Source organism: Mesitornis unicolor, unplaced genomic scaffold (genome assembly GCF_000695765.1).
Source record: "Mesitornis unicolor isolate BGI_N332 unplaced genomic scaffold, ASM69576v1 scaffold10462, whole genome shotgun sequence".
In the NCBI taxonomy this organism is placed as follows: domain Eukaryota; kingdom Metazoa; phylum Chordata; class Aves; order Mesitornithiformes; family Mesitornithidae; genus Mesitornis; species Mesitornis unicolor.
In genome coordinates, this window is record NW_010169850.1 from 3,555 (window position 1) to 31,515 (window position 27,961).

At 37.9% G+C, this 27,961-nt stretch overlaps 1 protein-coding gene across 1 annotated transcript in view; it reads left to right on the top strand.

Annotated features, from left to right (window-relative positions):
* Nucleotides 1-25,814, top strand: part of TRPM1 (transient receptor potential cation channel, subfamily M, member 1) — a gene marked incomplete at its 5' end in the record, with an annotated part of 27,185 nt that extends 1,371 nt beyond the window's left edge. Inside the window, 15 exons of the mRNA XM_010179501.1 lie at nucleotides 470-520; nucleotides 2,082-2,222; nucleotides 3,482-3,511; nucleotides 6,119-6,408; nucleotides 6,946-7,174; nucleotides 8,670-8,792; nucleotides 9,135-9,266; nucleotides 11,696-11,824; nucleotides 13,101-13,352; nucleotides 14,021-14,195; nucleotides 17,205-17,225; nucleotides 18,934-19,078; nucleotides 21,241-21,440; nucleotides 22,585-22,717; nucleotides 24,563-25,814. Of these exons, the coding sequence (XP_010177803.1) occupies nucleotides 470-520; nucleotides 2,082-2,222; nucleotides 3,482-3,511; nucleotides 6,119-6,408; nucleotides 6,946-7,174; nucleotides 8,670-8,792; nucleotides 9,135-9,266; nucleotides 11,696-11,824; nucleotides 13,101-13,352; nucleotides 14,021-14,195; nucleotides 17,205-17,225; nucleotides 18,934-19,078; nucleotides 21,241-21,440; nucleotides 22,585-22,717; nucleotides 24,563-25,814 (3,303 nt within the window). The remainder of the gene's footprint in view (nucleotides 1-469; nucleotides 521-2,081; nucleotides 2,223-3,481; nucleotides 3,512-6,118; nucleotides 6,409-6,945; nucleotides 7,175-8,669; nucleotides 8,793-9,134; nucleotides 9,267-11,695; nucleotides 11,825-13,100; nucleotides 13,353-14,020; nucleotides 14,196-17,204; nucleotides 17,226-18,933; nucleotides 19,079-21,240; nucleotides 21,441-22,584; nucleotides 22,718-24,562) is intronic.
* Between the last annotated feature and the right edge of the window lie 2,147 nt (nucleotides 25,815-27,961).

Below are 27,961 nucleotides of genomic sequence, written 5' to 3' on the forward strand. Positions count from 1 at the left end.
TTAATAAGCCTACAGCAGCTTTTAGTCTCAATTACTCTTCATGTCTGTATACTTCAATATCACTGAAATAAGCCTGTAAATTTGGCATAGTGCTTACAGAGCAACTTTTATTTTTAGCACATTTCATCATTTTTTCTTGTGGCCCAGCAACGCAAAATGTGTTTCCCAAAACCATGGAACAGCATGCTTTTTTATTAAAATTATCCCCAGTACAACCCACAACAAATTCATGAGGAACATAAATATTTTTAGACTTTCTTCCCATCATCTAAGTGGCAGATAGTTTAGGGCAGCATTCATTCAACACAGTTGTGTGTTCCTTCTTTTCACCCCTGCAGAGTATGATGGCACATCATTGACTGAAGTTCTGCTTACAGTGCCAGATCATTAGTTATGTTAATTACATTTGTGTTTGCAAAAAATCTGAGGAATTGAAGCTCTAATGGACCGTGAATTATTTTTGTTTCAGAGATTGGGTCCGCCAAATACACTGCATCTACTAGTCAGAGATGTGAAAAAGGTAAATTAACTAACATTAAGCTTAACTAGCATTACATGTGCATGATTACATTAACTATGTCAGTCAACAGTAATAGCAAGCATAGCATGGGGAAAAGCAGACATTTGCAATTAGATGGTAACTGTTAGGGGAAGTTTAATTACTTCTTGTGACAAACAGTGATGTCAGTCTAAATAAGGTATGGCTGTTCTGCACTGCTAGTAATTTAGAAACTAAAGAGGGGAAAGTTTAGCTCCTAGTAATGTAGTACATCATTTGAGATTTAGGTTTCTACTGTTCCTTCTCTACAAGAGGCTTCCAATGCAGCATTACAAAGGTGGAGTGGAAGGAAAGGTCTGCTAGGTTAACTGGAAGCCACAATCACAAGCACAGAATTTGTTCCCTTTTTGTTTGTTTCCTTGTGTGTTTTTTTAGTTGCTTTTCTCCCAAGCAGTCCTACTTTCACTTGGGAGAAAATTTGTTCTGTTTCTCAGTGCTACAAGTCTTAAATCTGTTATTCATTTGTTTCCATTACATGCAAATTCATTCATTATATGTGAATAGGACCATTGTAAGATTTGTTGTATTTCCTCTCTTTGAGGTTTTGGAGCTTTTAGTCAGTAACATTTATCTATATGAAATAGCCTTTTTTTGCAAGGAAAATTCTAATATATTCCCATGAGGCTTAGATGTGGGAATTACATATTACTGGGTTAATATATAATTCATATTGATCTGCTTCATAGTTTAACACTTTTCTCATTTAGTGTTTGTCTTTGAGTGTTACTAATGCTCTTTTTCATTCTTATTTCCGTCTGTCTCTCCTTTTCATTGCCTTTTCACTCATTCAGCGACAGTCTCGGGGATTCAGTTGGGTTAACATGGAGGTGATGTGTTTGCTTAGGTTATAGTTGTTTCATCATAGCAACTGCTCGGTGGTGCTGTAGAATCAGTTGTTGTTGTAGGATGTAGCTTGAACAATGAAGCACAGTTTTCAGCTCCTGGTTCTAGCAGAGTTAGTACCGCTATCCAGTTTTTAAGTGTAACAGTGGAAGTCATAGTCCAGCTTTTTCTTTGATTCTGACCTGTACATTAATCTAAATCATGTTCTGCATTGTAGTCTTTGTAAAAACTATTATGATGAAATAGCAGTTTCCTTTAAATGTGAAGTATGCCTGATATTAACCGTGAAATTAAGCCATGCTTTTATATTGTGTTACTGATAGTCAGTTCAAAGTTATTTAATGTCATCAATATTACCTTAGCAAGCACCTTATGCTTGTATGGACACTGACATATTGTATGACTAAATCAAATGAAAATTTGTCCTCAGCTATAAATACTGTCAACAAGAAAAAGAAACAAAAAAAAATCTGGCCCCAAAAATTTTCATTACGTGAATCAGTTATAATTAATTTTGTACAAGTATTCAGAGACTGAAAGAAGAGGCTGTAAATAATAACTGTGTGCCAGTTTAAACATGATACAATATGTCTAACCAGGCAATTTAATGTATGTTATGTTTTCTTATTCTAAGTCCTAATTTTTTTTATTTTTATTTTTTTAAATTATCTTTTGGTAGGGAAATCTTCCACCAGATTATCATATCAGCCTAATAGATATTGGTCTTGTACTTGAATATCTCATGGGTGGAGCTTATCGTTGCAACTATACTCGAAAAAGCTTTCGGACTCTTTATAATAATTTATTTGGACCAAAGAGGGTAAGAATGAGTTCATTCTGGATGTGGCCATCGTGCTGCTGGTAAAAAAAAAAGTAGCAATAGTAAGTTCCTTTGTCTTTGTGCAACACTACATGTTAGATTTTAAAGAAATGCTGCAGGACTGGAATTGAAGCTCTGGTAGTGAAGTTATATACAGCAATTGTAGAACATCTATGTCTAAGGATGAGTGGACCCAAAACATGGCCAATACATTGATCTGGAGATTAATTTCCTCTTACTTCAGTAGTTTACAATCCAGGCATTTCTAACTGAGGTGTTTGCATATTTTCGTCTTCCTATTTGAGCTCTAGCTTGATCTTTTAGCTGTCTCATATCTGTAAACTGTATTGGTCAAGCCAGGCCTATTGATCAAGTAATTATAACCAACAATAGCCTTAACTTGGGTAAGGCAGAGAGATTAGTTTGAATACAGAAGAGCCATGAACCTATTACAGTAAGTTCTGTAAAGAACTGCTCTGAGCATTAATCTTATCCTATGGAAGCCACTGCAATCTCAGAAAAGCATTTCATAGTCATGTACCAATCCTGAGAATATCAAGCATGGCCTTTGCTGTGTTAAAAAAGTCTGTTCCAACCAAATAGAATAATTTTTTTTCTCATTAGCTTATTTATTTGTTTGATTCAGCTTTGAACATTAAGTGAAGCTTCCTACCTTGATTACAGAAAGCCCCACACAAGGAAGCACACTAGGAAACTAGACCCACAAATGATCAGAAGGTCACTCAAGGCCCAAGCTCTAGTCAGTTTATATATAGTACATATATGGTGTAGTACTGTCTGATGGAACAAACAAATAAACCTTTTACATAAAATGTAAAACAAAGATTTGACAATAGAACAGAGGGATGTTTTAAATGGCAAATTGTGAGAGGTTTGAAGATGTATGTTTGACTGTTTCCTATGGGTATCTTTACACTGTGTGTGCATAGAAGCGCTATTTTTTTTGAGCTTTTGTGACCATGGAGTAATTTTAATTCTCAAAGCAGTATATTATTGAATGATTCATTTAACTCTTGTATCTGAATCAAAATATTTCACTTGAGTGCAGGATGGAAAATATTTTCTAACCCATTGCCCTCCTGCAAATACAATTAAGAGGGAGATTAATAGGAAGAATAGGAAGTTTAGTAATAAATACTGTACATTTGTAAATGAAAATGTGTGTTTCCTTGATACTGTTTGGTCTTGTAATTTTCCCTCTCATCTAATTGATTCTCTTTTCTATTTTTAATATTCAGCCAAAAGCTCTTAAACTACTAGGGATGGAGGTAAGTTTGATTTATTGTAAAATACTGTTTTTATCAGAACATTTCTTGGTACAGTTCTGCTCTGGCTCTTAGCTTTTTCACTGTTACTGTGGCTTAAAGTAAACTGCAACTAGATAGGATCTTCCATTTTGTAAACATCCTATGAAACACTTCTGATATCTTTTTATGGGTAGGGTCTTGAGAGCTGCTTAAAGCTTTGCTCAGTAGTCTTCAGGCAGTTCGTAGCATTATTATACAATAACACATTCCATGTTGAAACATATTGTAGATTGAATCATTCAGTTCTGAACATCAATTATACCGAAAAGAGAATGTGATCCAGCAGTGCTTCTTATGGTCAAATCCCCTTTAACCATGAAGTAACAATTTATGCGCAAATGAGGTTTTATCATAGAGAAAACATTTAACCAGAGTGAAAAAACAAGGTGATCTGACATGTTAGATGCTGTCCTCCACTATAAAATATCCTTGCTACTGTGATGGTGCCATGCTTTGTAAATAATTAAGCTGATCCAGAATTTTGGGTCCAACCCTTGCCTCAATGACTTGTGCACCTGCAGAAATCTCGGATTGGTAAGAGTCAGGTCTGGGATGATGCCTAAAAATTCTCTCAATGGAGGTAGTTGCTGAAAAAAGTTAGTTTCTGAAAAAGAAGTATTAATATAGACCAGGAAACCATTTGTACAAAGAGGCTATAGGTACATTTCTCTATGAAGTTGGCTTTTATTAGTGCTGTCACAGTATCTGCACACAGTATATATACATGTTGTTTGTGTTACATTTAACGTGAGCTGTAGTCACACACAAAGCCTCTATTTCCCCAAGCAGAGAAGCAGCTTGCTTCCCTACAAAGTCCAGGTTATGTTTCATCTCTCTGATCAGCTTCCTATTTTCTGGTGGCTCTAGGTCAGAAGTTCAGACTCTCAGAGGTCTTATTCAGCATTGATCACACGTTGGTTGCTTAGTGCATCTCCAAAAGCACATTTTGATTTTCCCGTTTCAGTGAGAAATGTTTTATATGGCACAAACTGAAGCATTCTCCCCACTTGACAGCGGGTGTAGCGCACTCCCTTCTTCCAGGAGAAAGAAGAAGGTGAAAAGAAAAATTAACACTTCGCTCTAGGTGAGAAGTTCAGACTCTCAGAGGTCTTTTTATTCAGCATTGATCACGTTGGTTGCTTAGTGCATCTCCAAAAGCACATTTTGATTTTCCCGTTTCAGTGAGAAATGTTTTATATGGCACAAACTGAAGCATTCTCCCCACCTGACAGCAGGTGTAGCACACTCCCTTCTTCCAGGAGAAAGAAGAAGGTGAAAAGAAAAATTAACACTTCTCTTGCTGAAGTGGTCAGTAAATTTATGCGACTCCAGGTGTCTGCAGTTTGTTTTAATTTTCAGTGTTAGCAGCTCTAAAACAGGAAGTTTGGACTCCTTAGCACTTTGCCTTTCTTACCCAGGGTTTTGTTTTGATTTGGTTTTCCTAGTGTCGGGAGGACCTAATTTTTGGTCCTTCATTTGAGGTTTTCTGTTCTGTGCTTCACAGAAACCTAAAACTTCCAGCTTCTTAAAATTGCTGGAAGAGAAATGCATGCTTAATTGTTGAGCTGAAGAGTTGTCTTTGGAAAGCTGGGATGTGAGGCTGAACCCTCAATTTGGGTTTAAGTTCGCATCGTGTCAAAAAACAGTGCATTATGTTGAGCTTGCTTGAACAGGAACTAATTTTGTAGAATGGTAATTGCTTTTGCTTGCAATCTGCTTCTGAGATTGGAATCAAGGTCTACAATGATGATGAGCTCTGTCTACACCTATATATGCAATGTTCTTCCTACATTATTTAAACCCTAATTTTCCCAATCATGGCTTTTCTCCCTTCAGGATCCTGCTTCATTGTCAATACTTCCCTTCAGTTACTTCCATGTTGGTTCCTGTAGTAATGGCCTATCCTCCCTATCCCTTTAAGAAATGGGATACTATTACCTTCCTTGCACTGCATACATAAGAGGAGATTCCTTATTCAAAGGTATCTTGCTGTTCTTAAGGACGCTCTCTGCCTGTCTTTTCCATTAGCATGTAACCACCTGCATATCAGTCTGAAAACTGCTTTGATACCTGTAAGAGACGTAGGTCTGTTATTCAAGAATAATATCAAATCAGAAATTACAGTGGAATTACAGTGAAACCTATTCCTAGTGAATTCAGGTTTGTTAAAGCTCCATTGACTGCAGTGGAGTTCATTATATGTTAATTCCTTGCAAATCAACTTGTGCAAATACACATGTGTATAGATCTACTTAAAATGCAGTGTGAAGTGATGTCTTAGGTACAGTAGGGTTCTACTGTACTTATCCAAGATGGGTGACTTGTAATTAAGTATGCAAGAAGTGGTTCTCTGAATAAAATGTTAAGCTGTGTATGCTAGTCCAGTGCATGCTCTGTCACATGTTCTTCATAGTTTTATTGCTACTAGCATTCATTGTAGCAAACAGCAAAAGCAAATTAGAACTTTAACTGTTAGTATGTCCTGTCAGTACTTGTTCTGTGCATGGTACCATTTTCAGGTAAGCTGTTAAAAACTGACGGGAATGTTTATTCTTCTTTTCTTCCCAGGATGATGAGCCTCCCACCAAAGGGAAGAAGAAAAAGAAGAAAAAGGAGGAAGAGATCGATATTGATGTGGATGACCCAGAAGTTAGCCGTTTTCAGTATCCCTTTCATGAACTGATGGTGTGGGCTGTGTTGATGAAGCGGCAAAAGATGGCACTCTTCCTTTGGCAGCGAGGGGAGGAAACCATGGCAAAGGCACTTGTGGCCTGTAAACTGTACAAGTCTATGGCCCATGAGTCTTCCGAGAGTGAGCTGGTGGATGACATCTCTCAGGATCTGGACAACAACTCAAAGTTAGTAGACACAGAGCAAAGTATATGTTCACTTGATATAGGGGGTTGTTAGACTTGCTGAGAAGCTTCACTTTTAGTAAAGTACAATTGATTTCTAGAATGTAGGTTCACAGATTGCCATTTGGAGCCTATTTGTCAACAGTGAACAAGCCAAAATGTGGTCTCAGAATCTGAAGGCAACACTAGCAAGAACACTTATGTTTTATCTGACAGAATACATTCTTTCTTCAGCTTCTTTCTCTGTAAAACTAGCTAGTTTTATTTCACAAAGTTATTTTCAGGATTCACTCACATAAATTAAGGGGTATCTAAGCTGGCCTTAAGATGTTATCAGTCTAAACTAATTCTCTCTGGTCATTAAGAATTTGTTTGGAACTTTTGTAGACTGTATCAAATGAAGCTTGAGACGAGGTTGTTCTTGTCATTGTGTGTGTGTGTGTAAAAACATGACCTCCTGTGAACGGAATTAAAACCTCAAATGTAAGCAAAAACTGATTTCTAAATCAAACTTCACTGGACATTCCTTGCATTTTCCAGAGATTTTGGCCAGCTGGCTGTTGAACTCTTGGACCAGTCCTATAAACATGATGAGCAGATTGCCATGAAACTACTGACCTATGAATTGAAAAACTGGAGTAATTCTACTTGCCTGAAATTGGCTGTGGCAGCTAAACATAGGGACTTCATTGCTCACACATGCAGCCAGATGCTCTTAACAGATATGTGGATGGGGCGACTACGCATGCGGAAAAACCCAGGCCTTAAGGTATTTCTGCTCTGCAGTGTTTTTCAAAGATACAGTTTGTAAGCACATAGTGTATGCATAGAATAAATTGGCTTACTAATTATTTATGTTTTAAGTATATACTTGTTTTAAACCTATTTTCTGAAGCTTTCTAAAATCAGGATATCTAAGGAACATTACGCTGTGACAAAGGAAAATACAAATCCATAAAAGACTTGTCATGATTGGAATCTGAGAGCAAAGTTGTGGCTTTCAATGGATGATGAGATCTGTTCATTGAATACATACACCTTTGATTAAAAATTAGTTGGATTCAAGCAAAATGATGACTATTAGGGGTCCACACAATGGAAATAGAGAGAAAGTTAAACAGACTTGGACATGTGCTTCTTACACTGCTTAATATTGTACCAGAAGACACAGGCTCAGCGTTGAAAACGGTGAAATCTATGCAATTGCATTGTGTGAAACTATGTTATATTTATTTCCTCCTGTGATTTGATGATTTGGTCTCTCTTACTGATTTTTGTATTTACCAATTGTTGGATTTACCAAAACACAGTGAGGAGACTGGCACAAAAGAGAAACATGAGTGAGTCAGTGTTACGAAAGCAGAACAGTGTTTGCTCGTGTGTGTTTTCATGTGAATATAATCCTTTCCTTGTTATACAATACAGTTGCTGTTACCTGTATGGAGGCTCATATCATCTCATTGTGATGGTGCCACCTTCGGCGTCACCTCCTTATTGCCATAAATCCCCCGTTACTGACAAAGCGCCATGCGTATCTTCCCAGGTCATACCCCCAAGCTTGCTGACATACACATTGCACTCTGTGTCATTCTCAATTTATTTTCACTTTCTCATGTCTCCCTCTTAAACATGTTTAAAATCTTCAGACAAGTGTCCTGACTTTCAGAGTGCACCATGGTGCTTTCTAAATCTGTTTACTGATTTCCTTTCTTTTCTCCAAGGTATTAATCAACCTGGTAATGTTCTAGTTTCATTACCTGCATTCATCTTTTCTTTGCTCCTTTTCTGTACTACATGTACTGCAACTCATGCTTGGGTTTCTGTATTTCAGCAATCTCATATAGTAAAAGAACTCTCTCAGTGTTATCTGCAAAGCTTTTTTTACTTTTCACAAGTTTTTTAGCTATTAAAACTGATTATAGTAGGTGACTAAAGTTAATGTACACTCTAGTAGCAAACCTGATGCCCTCTTCCAGCTACCAGTGTGTCCATTTCATTACTTTTTTCTGCACAACTCTACTTCTGGAGCACAATTACTTAATTGCAGCATGTTCACAGAGATGGGAAGCCTTCCAGGGCACCATCGTTCCATACAAGACCTCATTTCCAATGTTTCCTAGGTATTACTTATTCATTTTTGCAGGTTTGAGGATAGTAGAGTATATTTAACACTATACAAAAGAAAATACTGTTTATGGGATTTGCCTTGTTATCTATTAATGTAAACAAATATTGCCATCTGAGTTGAATTCTTTCTTGTGCAGGTTATAATGGGGATTCTCTTCCCTCCCACCATCCTTTTCCTAGAATTTCGAAGTTACGATGATTATTCTTACCAGACATCAAGAGAAAACGAAGAAGGCAAAGAAAAGGAGGAGGAAAATGCGGTCAGTAATGGAGATTATTAGGAAGTTCTAATACCTCAAGAGTGCTTAGTTTTCTAGTTTCTCTTATTACACTATAGGTCACTCAGGTGAAAATCTCAACTGCCTCTGTGGGATAAAAATCAGTTAAGAGTTTTCAGAGTATGTAGGCTGGGTTCTCAGGGCATGTAAATTATCTGTGTAGTTGCACAAATTTGTGGAATTAGTATTTTTGCATTTTTAAAAAGAGGTCTGTTGCTCAGAGGAAGCATTATGTAGTTAACAGATGGCTGGGGCTGATGTTGAGGAAAAGCTACTATTTTTACTATTGTATATCAATAAAAACTGATAACTTTGGTCTTCCAGGATGCTAATGTGGATGCAGGCTCCCGAAAAGGAGATGAAGAGAATGGAAATAAAAAACAAAAGAGCCTTCCAATTGGAACAAAGATTTATGAATTCTATAATGCACCTATTGTCAAATTTTGGTTCTACACAGTAAGTCATGGCGATTAAACTGATAGTGATAATTTTTCTCACATCTGTGAAACTTAAAGATTCCAATATAAAAATAATAACCAAGTAATAAATAAATAATACTGACTTTTATGGAATCTGATGAGTAAAGCACTCCCTTTATTTGGAGAAAAATGCATAGACAGTGAAAAGAATGAACAACTGAAGCTTATGCTGTCAGCCTGTAAAGCTCCTGCACGTATGAAGGAGGCCTTGTCTGACTAATCATCTGCCAGACTCAGTGCAGGTTCCACAATGCAGTCACTCCATCCGAACTAGGCTGGATTCTCTTGCTTTCTAAAAGGCTCTGGATCCTGTTCTGCATTCACATATACTTTAGGACTCAAGGACTAATGCCTAGTATCAGTACTATATATCAGTTGTGGAGTCTCCTTCTCTGGAGACATTCAAAACTCGTCTGGATGCCTTCCTGTGTAACCTCATCTGGGTGTTCCTGCTTCGGCAGGGGGATTGGACTGGATGAGCTTTTGAGGTCCCTTCCAATCCCTAACGGTCTGTGATTCTGTGATTCTGTGATTCTGTGATACTTGCCATTTGCTCTGTTGACAGGTAGGCTGCAATGAGTGCAACCTAGATAGAAGCACAGATCCCAGTCTGCTAAGACTGATTAAGTAATTTTCTCTTCTTTAAAGAACTAAACCCAATCTAAACTAAAATATTTATTTTTTAAAAGCATCCGATTTTCTCTTTGTGCATCAAAAATTATCTGGTGCTAAACTCTTGTTTTAATAAAACAGAAAAAAGTATTCATGCTACTGCTCATAAATTTTGTATGTGCCCTGTAAAAAGGATACCGATTTGTTTTTTATTCAAAGTTAGGCCTTCCAGTGCCTATCCCTTTCTGCTACCTGTATTAATAATTTAAAAACAAATTTCCTATTTAATTTCAAAGGAAAGCATTCCACATGGTTTCACAGTGTAAAGAAATTACATTTTAGTAGATTAAAAAAGCTCAAAGCACAAAAAAGCACAAAGGGTCAGATTTAGAGTGCTTTGGAATTGTTGTTTTGCTTCTTTCAACAAAAGAGATAATTCAGCCGCCTGGATCATGTGTTCCACAGCATCTGTCATTCCTTCAGCTGCTGGAGGCCCATGGCCTCTGCCAGTGTATGCAGGGCAGCTGTAGGAAGGGCATTGCAGCAGGCCTGCTTCCTTCAGAGAATAAAATGTTTTTTCCTGTGTAAATAAGGGTTTTCAACACCTGAATCTTTCACACACAGCCTCAATGTATGTGTTCAAACATGTTTGTGTGACTGTTAGAGTTAGGATGGGCTTCGCTTTCATGCATTGTGCAGGCCCTGCAGCTAAGAGGATTTTACTGCCTCCTGTTCAGTGTTTCTTCTCTGACTGGTGAAGTAGCTTTCTCTGCTTTTACTGAGTTAGGCTTCAGTAAGAAACTTGCTCCTGAGACTAAGGGCCACTTAAAGTAACCAAAATATTTGCAAACCTACTGTTCATGCAGATGGATTTAAGTAACAAGCAGAGGAAGAGGTGTTGTAGGGACTGATATATGAAGTCTGTATGCCTCTGGCTTCACATAGAGTATATATGAGGAAAAACTTCTTTACTGTGAGGGTGACAGAGCACTGAACAGGCTGCCCAGAGAGGTTGTGGAGTCTCCTTCTCTGCAGACATTCAAAACCCGCCTGGCCGTGTTCCTGTGTGACCTGGTCTGGTGATCCTGCTCTGGCAGGGGTTGGACTGCATGAGCTTTTGAGGTCCCTTCCAACTCCTAACATTCTGTCATTCTGTGATTCTGTGAAATGATCTCAACCACATTATTAGAGGGTGGAGAAAAGCAAGTGGCCTGTGTGGCTCTTTATTTATTTCCCCTACCCCTCCAGGCAGGTGCCATTCTCACAGCCTTGCCTCCCCATTCTGCTTTAGATCTGTTTTGAGATTGTGGGTAAACATTTCACATAGAATATCTCTTTCTTCAGAAAACTCCCTTTTCTCCTTGGAAAGTCTTTTGGTTTATTACTGCCTTGGTTTTATTTTTGGTTTTGTTTTACCCCTTTTTTATTATTTTTATTGTTTTTCTCCTGCAAAGCCATTGAATCCATTGGTTTCTTAACTCTGGACTTCTGAGATCTCTGAAGTTTTTAGTTTGGCCGGTCACCAAAGGCTGCATGGAGACACCAACATCACCAGTTTGACATTTACAGAAGTTGTTATAGAAAACTGAGTGATAGCTCTATTGATTTACACTAATAGTCCAGAACTTCCTGAGAGAAATTAGTGGACACTGATTTTATTTTGTGTGTGTGTGTGTGTGTGTGTGTAAGTCATCTTGAGTAATTAAATAATGCCTAACTGTGGAAGGATTTTGGGATCCATCACCTAAAGTCCATAAAGAATATACTTTTTTATTATTTCTTTTTTATTTTTAGATATCATACCTTGGTTACTTGATGCTATTTAATTACATCATCTTGGTGCGGATGGAACGGTGGCCATCAGTCCAGGAATGGATTGTCATCTCCTACATTGTGACGTTGGCTTTAGAGAAAGTAAGAGAGGTAAAGTCTGATCATACCAACTTCTCATAATCCTTAAAATGAAGGTCACTCTTAGAGGTAATACTGCCATGGACTTGTGCAGAGGGTTAAGAAAGCCATACATGAGAGAGAAGATTCTCATATCCAGAGAGTCCCAAAATGCCCATCATGGACAGAGTTTCATTTATAACCCATTCCTATACATAAAAGCATTATGTTATTGGGCAGAAAGGTAGTAAAAATGAATGCTGTCATTCTCTTATGCGCATTTCCAAGGAAAGGCATGGCCATAACCCATGAAGGAAATCTCAGTAGGTACTGACTTTTTACTACTGACACAGTCCTTGATGAGAACTGCAGGCAGAGAGATATTTTGGGGAATTAGCCAGAAGTACTGACTGATCACATTACTTTTGTTATGAGGAAGACAGTATAAAAACTACTACTGTATTCACATGCTGTAGTGTGGTTTGCACTTGGCCTTTCTTTCTCTGATTCATAATTCCCACATCTCATGCTAACTGTATTTGGAGATAAACATGGATGCCAAGTCAGTAAGCCGGATGTGTTTGTTTAAATGTTATTGATTCAAACATACAACAAAAAAAGGCTTAAAAAGCCAAAATAGAAAAAAAATATGAAAAGGGGGTCCAGAGGAGGACCACAAAAATTATCAGAAAGCTGCAATAGCTCTTTTATAACAAATGGCTGAGAGAGTTGAGGTTGTTCAACCTGAAGAAGAGGAGGCTCTGGGGAGACCTTACTGCAGCCTTTCAGTATGTAAAGGTGTTTTACAAGAAAGAGAGAGAGACTTTTTTACCAAGGCCCACAGTGACAGGACAAGGGGCAACCATTTTAAACTGAAAGAGAGCAGATTTTACCTGGACGTAAGGAAGAAATTTTTTATGATATGAGAGTGGTGAGACACTGGAACACATTGCCCCATTCCTGGAAGCATTCAAGGACAGGTTCAACAGGGCTTTGAGCAACCTGATCCAGTGAAAGATGTCTCCTGCCTGTAGCAGGGCAGTTGGACTGGATGATCTTTATAGGTCCCTTCCAACACAAACCATTATATGTTTCTATGAAAAGGAAATTTTGCCTGCTAGTAACTAAAAATATTGCTGCTTGAGACAAATTTTTCTGCCAGTGGAGGAGGTCTCAGGCACCTGTTGAATGTGACAAGATTGGTCTTTTCTTATGGCTGTTACTTCAAAAAGATTACTTAGAGTTTTTCCTACTTATTTCTTTGTTGTTTTTTTGTTGTTTAGTTTTTTGTTTGTTTGTTTTATTTCAGATTCTGATGTCAGAGCCTGGCAAGCTGAGCCAAAAAGTGAAAGTTTGGCTGCAGGAATATTGGAATATTACTGACCTGGTGGCTATTTCAGTATTTATGATAGGAGCAATTCTTCGCCTACAGAACCAGCCTTATATGGGTTATGGAAGAGTGATTTACTGCGTAGATATAATTTTCTGGTACATTAGAGTACTAGATATCTTTGGTGTGAACAAATATCTGGGACCTTACGTCATGATGATTGGAAAGATGGTTAGTCCCTAAATTGCTGTAAATTATGTATTTCAGAACTTAGTGGGAAACTAAATTCAGTTCTCATTTTAAAAAGAGGCTTGCAATCTGAGTAGGACTCTGAATAAAGGCTGTGAAAAAGTTGCCAAGTGATGTACACACACAGAGGATGCAGTACTCTTGCTAATAATTGCTTGATTCAAGAGGGAATTTTGTTTTATTTTATTTTTTTCATTTTTGAACCAGCTTGTAGAAACTTGTTCCCTTTGCCTGCCTTCTGCCTCCCAAAGCCATAGCAGTAACAGATTGTCAATACACTGGAATCATCCACAAAAACATCAGTTGTGGACAGGAGATGATACAGCAATGATTCTATCATCTCTTTGAAACCACAGAAGAGGTCTCTGCTGAAAGCACAGCATAGTGCACTTGGTGCAAGAGAACAGGGATAGCAGAGATTTAAGCATTTTAAGTCTGTTTAAATATAAACCTAGTATTCCTTTAAATGACCATTTTTACTGCATTTTATATATGCTTAATTCGTGAGCAGTATTTAAAGACCAATATTAAGAAAATTATCCAGGGAAAAGTGTTTGTTCTCTTGATATTTTCTTATTTACCTTAAAGCATGCTGGTGCTACTGTACTACCTGCTGAAGCTAAGAGCCTCTGTATGTTCTCTCCATGCAGATGATTGACATGCTGTACTTTGTGGTCATCATGCTTGTGGTTTTGATGAGTTTTGGAGTAGCCCGCCAAGCTATCCTGCACCCAGACGAGGAGCCTTCTTGGAGACTAGCTCGCAACATCTTCTATATGCCCTACTGGATGATCTATGGAGAGGTGTTCGCAGACCAGATAGACCGTAAGAGTAGAATTCATAGTAAGAGTCTGTTTCCTGTTTCTTAGGCAGATGATCAGATCCAAATTAATGACTGTTTTTAATTTGGAAGTAGTGTTTTGTCTTTATGGTTATGTTGTTGTTGTTGTTTTTTGACAGACTTTAGAGACTGAATAATTTCTGTTCCCCACCTGCATGTCTTATCTCTGTCTATACTCAAATTCAGTTAACACTGAGTGATATAGTCTGCAATACTCTCCTATCCAAAAGTATAACAGTATTAAATCTTCTGTTTACTTGCAGGGATCAATAGTGATTATTCTGAAATATTCTTTTGAACCAATGTTTTACTAATAGTCAGTTCCAACAGAAGAAGAACAAAATAAGTATCTCACACGGAGATGAAATACATATATCCTTTAATCTCCAACTTCCAGCACAAGCAGTGAACTAATACATTTTTACTTGCGTTGATACATCTGTCTACTTTCCAGAAATGTTTCCATTTCATGAATCACTCATGGTTTTTTTTTCTATACCTGTGGAAAAACAAGACAACAAAACCCGAGAGCTCTGCTTGCTTAGCTTTGGGTGTGGAAATAGCCTTTCTTATGTAAAAGCTGCACAGTTTAAAAAAATAACTGTCAGTATTTTAGAGGAGATTGGAAATGTCGTGTTACTGCTAGCTTTGTGTCAATATTTGAGATTTCTAAGACAGACAAACATGCAGCTGGCCTCCTATTGTGTATCGCATAGCAGCTTGCATTATTTCAGAAAAAGTACGAACTATTTCAGCATTCTGTGTGTGTGTTATTTCAACCATCTGCATATATTGACAAGGAGTAAAGTGGAAGGCTGAAGAAATTGAGGTCTTTCAGTCAAAAAACCATAAGGATCCATCATCGTGAGAAACCTTTATACCAAATGTCATTAAAGTGTCCTTTAATTGCTTAGAAAGGAACAAAAATGTCATTAGTCTGTTTCTGAACAGTGTACACAGCTGCAGAGATCATATAATCTTCATTTTCCTTATGAATGCTTGTCTCATTAATGTATCTTACTAATTATCTAAAATACTCTTGGCAAATATAAGGTCAAGCCAGTCATTTATTGTCTGATATTGCAGTTTGAGTGCACATGTGAGCCAGTGTGATCTCAGGATCTCTCAAGTGGGTTAATTCTCCCATGGGGAGGAGTAGGCTGTGACAAAGTATCCCTTGCCTTTGTGGCTCACAATGTGCATTCAAATCCAACTTCACTTTGAAGAATGTTTGCCAATGTAGACAGTTATATACTCAGCATCCTTGAAAGATTTTGCGAGGAAAAAAAGTTGGAGCTTTTCAGTTACACACGTTCAATCCATCTGCTTGCTCCATTGCCTTCTTAGATCAGGAGCTTTGATGTGTCAGTAGTTTAAACATAAGCTATCCTGGAAATGTGTGGGTTTGTTGCTGGTTTAATAGTGAAATAAAAGTGGCTATGCAAGGCGTTCTATTGGTGTAACTAGACTGCATTACAATTATTCTGTAAATTTCTTATGTTTAAAAGTCTATGGACTGACTTCTGAAGATCTTTTTGCTTTCAATAAGAAATTTTCACTCTGATTGTTCCATGGTTCTCTGTAAACCCACCACAGAAGCAACTTCAGAAGCCACTGGGGAGCGGTTGCTATGGGCAGCCTAACCTGACTATGGGTCAAGTGATTATGGGCAGTTTTCCCAAAGGTCCATGAGTGTAAACAATTTATGGAAAAAATACTGCATCAAATTTTCCATTTGAAAAAAGGTAGGTGGACTTTTGTCAATGGCTTCAATGAGAGTAGAATGTCACCTAAAGCTGAAGATCACAGATCACAGAATTGATTCTTTGGCACCTTTGGAGATCATCTACTTGAACTTTCCTGCTCAAAGCAGAGTAAACTAGAGCAGGTTGCTCAGGAACTGTCCAGTCAGGTTTTCAGTATCTTGAAGGATGAGGACTGTGCAACCTCTCTGGTCAACCTGGTTTAAATGGAATTTCCCATATTTCTATCTTTGCCCACTGCCTCTTGTCCTTTCACTGGATACCTCTGAGAAGAGTCTGGCTCTATCTTCTTTGCTCCTGCCCACCATCAGGTATTTATGACATTGGTAAGATGCCCCCCTGACCCTTCTCCAGGCTAAATTACCACAGCTTTCTCAGCCTTGCCTCATTTGTCAGATGCTCCAATCACCTTAATAATCTTTGTGACCCTTTACTGGAGTCTTTCCAGAGTGTCCATGTCTAATTTCAATGGAGGAGCCCAGCACTAGACACACAGATCCAGATGTGGTTTCACCAGAGCTGAGTAGAGTAATTACCTCCCTTAGCTTTCTGGTAACACTTTTCCTAATGCAACTTGGGATGCTCTTGTCTGGTTCACTCCATTTACAAGACTGATTTTACACAAGCAGTAAGTAAGTGGCACCTAGTACTCAACAGCAACCTATCCTAAAGCAATAGAGAAACCTGGCTGAGTTCCTTGCAGTAGTGTTATTTTTCTTACAATCACCATATAGGGGTTGGCAAGCAAGTGTCCATACTGGTAGTCAAAATGGGCTTTAATGATATTGCACACTGTAACAGCATCAGTGTCATGACTGTTAACGGAAACATGACTATTCAGTAGAAACAGCTGGCAGACTCAAAGCCAGGGTGGTTCTTAAAAACAAAAAAATTATTTCATGTGATAACTTTGAGTTTCTGTGTTCGTGGTGACTGCCAGTTTTGTTTACTTGCCTGAAATATCGTGTATGTTTAAATGATCATCTGCCAGAAGCATTTTGTGATTTATTATTAATATCATGAAGTCACTGCCATAGGTAACATTTGGAGAAGACAACATGAAAAGGAAATAGCAGAATGCAATGCATTTTTAACAAAGACATTGTTTCTTGGCAGAAAAACTGTATTTTCAAACATCTTTTTTGCATTTTTTTTCTATATTATTCTATTGTTTTCTTTTTTTCTCTCCCTGCCTCCTCTTCTATTTTGTTCCTTTGGAATGCTGTTCAGTCTATGCCATGGAAATAAATCGTAAGTGTGGAGAGCTGATTATCTCATGTAGCTGAATATATTCATTATTCTTTTTCTTCACTAGATACTGGCATTTTAATTAGAGGGCTCACCTAAAATTCAGATGTGAACCTTGTTTGATTACTGTAATAGTTTCACTTGAAATGAAACAGAGGAAAAAATATTACCTCTTAATACAGACTGCAGAGCAGAAGTTTTAATTGAATGTACATTGGCAGAAAAATAATCCTTTTTTGAATTATGATGCATGAGTGTTAACGTGTAACTGTTTCCCTTTGATTATCTAGATGCAATGTTATTCTTTCTTCGGCAGTACTTTCTGTGTGAATAATACTATGATTTGCTTGAAGTTCCTGTTATACTTTTCTTATGATAAGCAGGAAACATGTCGCTCTGACATTTGAAAAACAATTAAAATATCTTTTATTAATTATAGTCTAAATGTCTCTTTCGGTCCACAGTAAAAGAGATTCTGCTTTCTAACAATTTGAAATATTTTTAGGAGAGATTGAAGCATTGGGGGTTTGGGTTTTTTTGTTGGTTATTTTTGTTTTGTTTTGTTTTTCCCCAAAATGCTTTAAAAACCTGGTTTGTCTGTTCACACAAACAAAGTCTGTAATGAACTCATTTGTCAGACTTAGTATTTACTAAGATTTCAGCTAAAGAACCTGTGGTTGATAAACTTGTTACCTGCTCCTAAATGGTTCCAAAAGTTAGCCTTGTATTTGAAATCAGATAAGATGGCACTGCACTTAAAGACAGAACAAACTTGCTGCATTTACCCAATTCCCAAACAGCCTTACCCCAAGACAACCTATGTATTCTTAGGATTAATTCAGGCAATTATATAAGTTTGATCAATATTCGCAATTTTTGTCTCATTTTCACCAGTCTATTTTGCTGTTACTATATCATTTGCATTTTATAATTTTATCTCTTTGGTTTAAAATTTTATCTAAATTTTAGCATTATTGTGAAAAATAAGGGAAACAGAAATTGTCCAAAAAGTGGTGGCAGGGCCACCTGCTGGTAACAGAAACAGCCCCAGACAGGACCAGTAATAGTCCATCTAGGGAGTCCAGTCAGGGGCAAAAAGACAGGGTCAGAGACAGAAGAAGGGTTCATCCAGGAGGCAAACACAGGTCCAAGGTCCATCCAGGAGCTAGGACTGAGACCTGCACACCTGACATAGCTAAAGCAGGGACAGGTATGCATAGGGGGTACAGGTGTAGACACCAGGTGAAGCTGGTCAGGATCATTAAGGCCTCTTCAGTACACTCAGGGTCCCAAGAACTGTTTAATTTATGCTCAGCAATCTAGAACCACTAAGTCAATTGTTTTATATCTTTGGCAAGGTATGCACACAAGTTTGATTGGAGATTAATTTTTTTTAATTCCACTATTAACATGTACATATGCACATTAAGATTTTGTCCTAGACTATTGCTGTGAGAAAAAGAAAATCCATACAAATTTAAGAGAAAGCCACACTGTGCAGTAAACTTGGAGCTGTCTCTCTGCTCACTGTTAGGGGAAATTATTTTGTATACTGTACATAGAAGCAGAATTTGAAGGAGAAATTATACATACTTGCTACTGCAAATAAACTGACAAAATATGCTTAGCTTGGCAAATTTAATGCGTGTGTCATCATTAAATAGATGTGAATGGTGTTTTTCAGTAATACGTTTCCTGTTTTTTTCTTCAGCTCCTTGTGGAGACAATCTCTACGATGACGATGGTAAACGCCTCCCTCCATGTATACCGGGGGCCTGGCTCACTCCTGCTATTATGGCCTGTTACCTCTTGGTAGCAAATATCCTGTTGGTAAACCTACTGATTGCTGTCTTCAAGTATGTACATGATCATGCACTATCTTTACTTTCTTATTGCTGAAATAAAGTTTCTGTAAGAGTCCATCAACTGATTTTGCAAAGATTTGCATTTGCACTCGATCTAACTACTCTATGAACATGACTAGCAAATACTTGGAATAGTGTGTACTCTGAGAGAGTGAGGAAAAGTTGCTTTGTATTTGCCAGCAATTGCACTAATGGATATGAGAGAAACTGGCGACTTCCAATTACCATGTAGTGGGTGCTGACAGACCTCAAAACTGCTCTGGAAAGATGAAAAATAGAATCCATGAAACCTGCTACATACGTGATGGCAGCCCATGTAACCACTAGCAAACGTGATTCTGTGATAGAACTGCAGAATGAAAATCTGAACATCAAAAGTGGGAGGCATTTCCACTATTGCTTCATCATCTGGCTTATTTTTCTTTTTTCTTGTTTTGCTTTTCATTTAGGAAAAAAATAGGGCATTACAGAGTTCTTATTTGACCCAGCAGAGGAGTCTATATTGCCTTGTACCAAAGCAAAGGATGGCTATGTATTGCTAAGATCTGTGGCCAGTCCAAGCAACGTACACTATGCACAGTATTAATGTTATTCCACAAATCTATATTTAGATTCTCTGGGAGTAAAGCTAAATAAATTTCTGCTGCTTGTTCTTTCTACCCACAGTTATGTTGCATGCTTTTCCTATCATGACCTAGGGATTTAAAAAAAAAAAGCCTTAAAAATGGAACTATCAGCTTGCTGGTAAGATTTTCCAAACACACCACCTGAGAAAAGCAGGTGATCCATTTTTGATGCCCATAAACACGTAGCGTTTGGAGGGCTTGTTGGCGTAGGTAGCTGCTATCACAACTACAGAAATAGTTCATAGCGTGCCCAGAAATCTACAGCTCACAAAGCCTGTCTTTCATTTGATGTATGTAGCTTAAAAGGTCATGAATTTTAAAGTGCTCAAATGGCAGTCACATTGCTGGGTTAAGGGGAGGAATCTTACAATGGCAGCCATTATTGACTGAAGGACCAAAGAATCAGGAAGTAGGGAAGTAGGTCATGCCGTTAACTCAAACCATCCCAGGGTGGCTGTCAGTGGGTGAGGTCTAGCTGGGGAATCCCCGCTATGCAGGAGACACAGCATGAATGAGGATTGTCGTTTATCATTGGTAAATAATCTCATGCATACTTAGCCAAAAGGAACCAAAAACTACATGTAATCAAGAATTCTCTGGCTTCAAAAAGATGTTTTAACTGGTTTTGTGAATGTAGATACTCTAGAGCGCAGGAAGTTTGAAAAGAAGTGCACAGAAAATATAAAAAAGGAAGTGCCAATATCACTGTCACCACAGAAGTGGAATGAGCTGTCTGAGCACACTTTAAAATACCTTGAAAAGCTTTGACTAAGACAGAACATCATGTGTGCTTTCTCTTAGTTGATCTGCATAACCTTGGTTATTGTTATCTCTGGATTGAATACTATCACGTCTATACTCCTTCATCTCCACTGAATTACAAAATAAAATATCTTTACAACAGACCTTATTTTGGTGTAGAAACGATGAGGCAATGGCTTCCAAGAACAAGGTCCTTTACGAGGATATGCATCATGTCTTCAAGTCAGAAGTTTGAGTGAATAAAGTTGGAATTTAGGACGTTTAGTGAGAATTTGAAAAGTCTCCTATGTAGGTCAGGCTGATTAGCACATTAAAGGCAAACTATGTGAAGCTTCTGGGTTTAGCATACAAAATACCTTTCATGGATTTAATACTTTGTGTAATATCAAATACTGGCATGTGTTAGAAGAAATACTTTATAACCAAGCCCCAAAATACCAATTACGTGATTCATAAATTGTGCAAGTTTCTTTTCATGAGCACCTAAAAAACTTTATAGAGTAGGAACAAATAATCTAAGAGGAAAACTGTTCTGGGTGGTACATAAGGGATGCAAGGCACCTCCTGCTTTGCTACCCTCACAGGGAGTAGTGAAATCGTGAGTTCAGGTGAATCATCAGTTCATCAGCATCAACAAATCGCTGAACCAAGCAAATCATGTGGCCTCATGTTGTTATTTAGCTGCTACTTTTTTCAACATAGTACTTGCTCAATGGTAAGTAAACTTAGGAGCTGAATAGAAACTGTACCTCTGTTCCCTTTCAGCAATACCTTCTTTGAGGTAAAATCAATATCCAACCAAGTCTGGAAGTTCCAGCGGTACCAGCTGATCATGACGTTCCATGACAGACCTGTCCTCCCACCACCAATGATTATCTTCAGCCACGTCTACATAATCATCAAGCGAATCTGCTGTCGCTGCAAGAGGGGTGAAGGAGACCAGGATGAGCGTGACAGGGGACTAAGTATGCAAGAAATCTTCTCTAAATTGAGCTCTTTGCACCATACTAGCAGAAAGCAGCAGATTTTCCAATGCTGAACTATTTTGTTCACATTGACAGTCAAGTGTATTTGCAGAAGACAGTATGGGACAAAATTTCTATCAAGTTAACAGTTCTTGGGCTTCTGAGAATATGGAGTGCTGTGCTGCCAGTGAAGACTTTCTTTAACGTGTTTCCTTGAAACAGTGAGATGTCAGCTACTTAATCCAATTTCTAATGAAGTCCATATGTTGGGAAGAACAGATTGAGAAGAAGGGTTCCCAGTTTCAAATGTCCTCTGTGGTGTCAGCTCTGATTGTGAGCAATCTGTGTCTAGGAGTATTCCCACTTTCATTTCTCCATGTTAGAGATTTATCTGTCATTTCACAGGGGAACTGTGAGGATTCTTCTCTCAGGAATTACTCTGTAATTGTTGAATATTATTTTCATTATATGCCTCAATGAAATAATCAGATGCTCACAATTCTCCCTGTATTTCTGCATTTCACAGGAAACATATTTTGTAAGCAATTCTGTTTCTACACAATATGCTTCCGAGTTAAAAAGGTAAAAAAAGTAAATTTAACGCTCCCTTCAAATACAAAGAGACAAATTCAAATAAAGGATTAAATGTTCCCAAGAGCTTATGTTTTCCGTATATTTTCCTTACATGATTATAAATTCTTGAAGCTCTTATCCACAGAATGTCTGGGAAACAATCTGTTATATTAGATTATCTGTTGCTTATAACTGACATCCTGTTAAGAAAAGCATCTGAATGAAGGAAGCCAAACTGGCAGAGATTGCCCTAGTCTCTATCCTGTAAAATACAGTCGGTTTGTTCAATGTGTAGTACTGCTGTCAAAAAGTGCAAAGGTCATTGATAAAATGTAGCCCCTCAGTGGATCGTCGTGAAAGCAGACGATGATCATAATGCATTACATTGCCTGCATGGCTATGGCCATCTTTGGCTGAGTGCTCATTCCCCATTTACAAAATTGTGTGTTCATTTAGTGCAGGAGTAGAATCTGCAATATCCGTATGTCCAAAATAATCTGCTACGGATTTAAATGGACTGTCAGAACTCCAGAAAAAGGAAACTCATGTTTTGTTCTTCTGTTCTGCACAGAGTTATTTTTGAACGACGAAGAGCTAAAAAAACTGTACGAGTTTGAAGAGCAGTGTGTAGAAGAATACTTCCAGGAAAAAGAGGATGAACAGCAATCGTCTAATGATGAACGCATCAGAGTTACCTCTGAAAGGTACCTATTATAAGAAATAACACAGCACTTACCTGGAACAATATTTGCTTTTTTGTGTCTTCATTGTAACCAAAACTGAGTTAATGTACAAAAGATGTATATATTGAAGAAAACCACTACCAATTCAGCAGCTGATCTGAACCCTGAGTAAATATCTGCGCAGGTGCGTCTTTCACAAGAGATTTGTTGTTCCTACTGGTTTGTCATTAAGGCTGCTGGTTTGGGTAGTGTTGGTATAAGAACATTTTTGTGAATTCTTCACCCATGTGAAGATCATAGTTATGCTTTTTACCTGTTTGAGCAAATTACTACTTGTTGAGCTTTCAACAGCTCATCTAACCATGAGAAACATGTTACAGCTTAATGACAAAAGCACTGAGGATTCTTCCCTTGGACCTGTGGTTTGCACTAGGGTCTGGCACTCAAAACTGCTGAATTTTAATCTCTGCTACAGATTCTCTTGGAAGCTTTGAAAAGGCATTTAGCTTTTCAGTATGAACTTCCCCATTTAAAAGAGAGAGAATATTCACATGTAAATCATTATGCTATTCTGAAAATTAGGTAATGTTTGCATATTGCTGTGGAAGCACACAGTGATATGGCACTTTTTTACCAGGTCACTTGGCAGGACTTCCGAAAGGCTCTGCCTATTCTGTAACTAGTCCTGAGTAAGTCAAAGGATGAGGTCTTTTGTCACTTCCTTGAAATGATGAAAAATTCTCCCTGTAATGAAAACGGTACCCAGTTTAAACATCCTTTCACCTTAATCTACCCCATGATATTTTGATGATGAACTATTACATATGTATACACATATGCCTATCTATGCATCTACCTGTGAGATATCTATATCATCTATATCTATATCATCTATATCTATATATCTAATCTTTTAACATTTCTTATGAAGTAGCTCTGTGAGCCATATAATTTTTTAACAAACATCCTTCTCTTGAAGGGATGTCCTGAGCATCTTGCATTATTATACATGAAGTTTGAGAATAGAGAAGTAAATGAAATCTGCTACCTGTATTCAAGTAGTTTCTATCATACTATTTATCCATGGCAATATGTCAAAACCCTAGGTATTGTGGCAGAGAATAAACCAGGGCTGGTAAGCCACACTGATTCGCTATGGTCTGTGGCCACAAAGCAGATTTGCTTATTTCTCATGGCTTCTTGCTCCAAACGCTTCATCTTTTGTGTGTGAGAGCAGCAGAATGTTAATTTATTTTCCACAGTTTATTTACTAAGTCACATTCTAATGCATTACTTTTATATGCATTCTCCTGCTACCATAACTTCTATTATGATATAAATGATAAAGAAAATGGGAAAAAATATTTTACTTGAACTAGGCAATGATTTAACTCCCTTCAGCTGATACACAATTGAAAGGTATTTCAAGAGCTGAAGTAATCCCATGCACACCAGTATATGCTCTCTCATACAGCTACAAAACCTGTTTTACATGCCTTGATGCTATTTTAAGTCATCCTTTGAGCATGTCTTTAGAAAGTATTTTTGTATAATTAATTGGACAACTGAATGAGAAGTAGGTGGCGCACTCAGAAATGTTAATAGTAGGCTGTCTCTAAGGGGTACAACTTTTGTACTCTCCTGAACTGTAAATAAGGGCAAAGTTCAAACAGCCCTCTAATATGGTGTACGGAAAGCATAAATAACAAGAAAATGCATGTTTTTGATGCTACACATAGGAAAAAAGAACGATGCATGATAGCACAAAATTCTGCCTTATGAAGAAATCAGTAGCTGGGTGCCTATAATGGGTTACTGCATCATTCCACAGCTTCTGTTCTATGCTTCCTCTTTTATACCCAACAGAGTTGAAAATATGTCTATGAGACTAGAAGAAGTGAATGAAAGAGAACATTTTATGAAAGCTTCTCTTCAAACAGTCGACCTTCGACTCTCTCAATTGGAAGAACTATCTGGTCGCATGGTGAATGCTCTTGAGAAGCTGGCAGGTATTGACAAATCTGAGCTGACGTATACACGTTCACGGGCTTCGTCTGAGTGTGATGCTGCATATCTCCTAAGGCAAAGCAGCGTTAACAGCTCTGATGGCTGCAGCATGTACAGATACCATGTTGGCGGCGATGAATTAACGTATGATGACAGTACCGCTCCTACGTCACCAGCTATGGGATTGCGTAAAAAAGCCCATTCTGTTGGTACCAAAGAAGATGTAGCAGACCCAAAGATGCTGGTTCCAGAACACCACACCAGTCTCCATTATACTTCTAGTGCTAATACAGTCACCACAGCAGATTACAGTAAATCTACATTAGAAATTGCTCAGAATGTTTCCAGACCCCATGGTGGTCCAGGTGGTTTTGGGGATGAAAAGCAGGGGATTTTCAAGGGTGATGGAATGGTTCCTGGAAGTATAAACCAGATGGATGCTGTTACAAACAGACAGAACACTCAGTTAAAAGTAGAACGCACCAAGTTAGAAGCAACCATCTCTTATCCCTTGGACAAATCTAAAGCAATGCGCTATTTTCCTCCAGAAACATTCAGTGCTTGTCAAACCACTATGATGAAGTCAAGGAGCTTTATATTTGCACAGGGTAGGAAGCTGGTTGGAGGAGTTAACAACTGGACCACAGAGTATAGTACCATTATGGATCAGATGTGCCCTTCTACAATTGAACAATGGGCCACAGAATGGAAATACGAAGTTGAGCAACAACTTTCTCAAGAACGTCCTCCAGAATACCCTGGGTTTACTTCTGAGGCAGAAAGGCAAGCAGAGCAGAAAGAGATACAAATGGACACAGATGACAGTGATGTTGGTGAAACCGGTATGAGTGCCTCTTATACCTCCATGCCTGCCACTGTCAAGGCTGAGAAAGAGAATTTACTGTCAGTAAAGCCAGAAAGGACTTCAGGGTTCCCATCAGTACGGTCGAAGAGTTTACACAGCCATTCTCGGAAAGCCAAGTCCATAAAGGACAAATTAAATAGACCAGGACATGCAAGCAGTGTAACTAATCTGGTGGTAGCATTTGGCAGTACAACAGAAGAACGGAAAGCTAGGCAAGAAAATGCATCCACAGAAACTGAATGTTAAAGTGGCTTATGGCCTCTGTTTTATCGACAGTCAAGAAAGCAGCATGGCTAACTAACAAATTATGGAATTTAAACATTAATTTCTAAAGAAGACTTTTGCATATAGTTGTTTCTTTTCAAACTTAAAAGATACATGTTTTGTTCTTAAATAAATGCTTGCTCAGTCAGGTGAGAGAGAGATGTTCTTTCAGGGGCAGAGAAAACCTAGGCACAGTCCACAGCTGCCAACAGTATAGATCTGTCTTGGTTCCATTTCAGCCTCCCTCATAAGCTCATTTACTGACAAGCTCTTTATAAAAGCTCTTCAAAGAAGGACAATATTATCATGTAATAATTTACAAAATGTTTTTTCTTCTTTTGTATCAGAAGATTTCCTAAACTGAACAAATTTCTAACCAGCCTTAGTTTTTATCCTTACTTCTGCACCTGGTTTCTTTGTGGCCATTGTGTTTTTCAGATCAAAGCAAAATTGTTGGAGGCAAGGAAAAATTATGCAGTTCCCTCTTTTACTTCTGATTTCATGCATGCTGCTTAGCTCCTCTTTCAGAAAGGCACAGCATAGCAGTTTTCATTCACTAAAATAGATCTGAGTGGCAAAATACAGTTGTGTTTGGAGAAACCTGACCCAAAAAGCCATGTGTAGACAGGTTTTTGACTTGTCCTTGAACTTTAGTGACATACTCTTGCTTTCAAGATCGTATCTATCCCCAGCCCAAAGCATGCTGACAGCCTTAAACTGTTGAAAAACAGTAATCATTGTTTCAAAATGTTTAGGGAGGTATGTGAAGTATACAGAGATTTGAATAATATGAATCTGAGATCTGCATTAGTGTTTTGTATAAATAGGGATTACAATAAAAATCCATGTAGAGTAAGAATCTAGCTTTTTTTTAAATGCCTGCAAGGGAAAACAAAACAGCAAAGGTGTTCTGACTGGGTGAGATCAAAATGTAGTGTTTGAAGCAAATCTACTGTGACAAATTCCTCTTTCATTCTGCAGTTTCATTATGATGACGCATGAGGAACAAGGAGCAGTTTCTAAGAGTCAATCTAAACAAAAAATAGGTTTTTTGCAGATGAGTATAGAAATTCCATATATTTTCTTGAGTAAATTTCAAAAACAGATGTCAACAGAAAAAAAAAAAGTCTTTACAGTGAAGTGTTTTTTATCCCTCTGCAACTAAATCTGGAAGTCCACACCTATAATTGCAGGTTCCCAGCACACTTGTCTCAGCAGTGGCATTCGCAGTACTAGTTTTTGATAGTTTTCTTCACGATCGTATGATGTGATTTGCCTCATTCTTCTCTGTTACCTTTCAGCACCTCTCTTTGCAGGGGATGTGTACCATTGTAAAGACAAGAAAGAAAATGAGTTAAAAGGCCTGTTATTTGTTCACAGAATGCTGGTCAAAAGTTTATGCTTAACTCATTAACCACGAGGACTTATTCATACACTGTTTTGAAAAGATCGAATTTCTTGGGTTTTTTTCTGCCACCATCAGGTCCACGCTATGTAGGTCTCAGTATCCCCCTTGATAATCCTGCTGACAGCATTTTTAAATGCAGAAATTCATGGCAGTTAACAACAATGTGTTAACAAATGTGTCGTTGACATCAGCTTTTTGTATTATATTTTCATACTCCATCCATACTTACACTTTGAAGTAGTGTTGCCATACTGAATGATCATGGTAACTGCCATAGACATTTCTGAATGTTCAGTCACCATTTGCTAGCTAGCTCAGTCTTATTAGCAGGTTTACTGGTTTCACTGTCAACAGTGTTCACATTTTGCTTCTCTTTTATTCAGCTGTAGGGAACTTGACATTTTGTGAAAACAGAATGACATTTGAAATTGTTTCACTTCCATGTTTACTTCTGTGTTACCATTCTATGGAACTACATAGACATTTTGTATGTGTGGTTAAAATAGCCTCCAATTTGCCAATGCCTTTTGATTTTTTGCCTGCACACTCGCCAGAAACTGAATCATTAACAAAGGATGCAGCTTTTCAGCACTTTGCTAAACAAGCAGTATGCACTGTGGAACAGAATACAGTGTGTTGCATACCTCTTGTTACATTGTCTTTATAAAAATGTGTGTTAAATCATGCTCTGTTTGACCAGTTATTTTTTAGCATTTACATT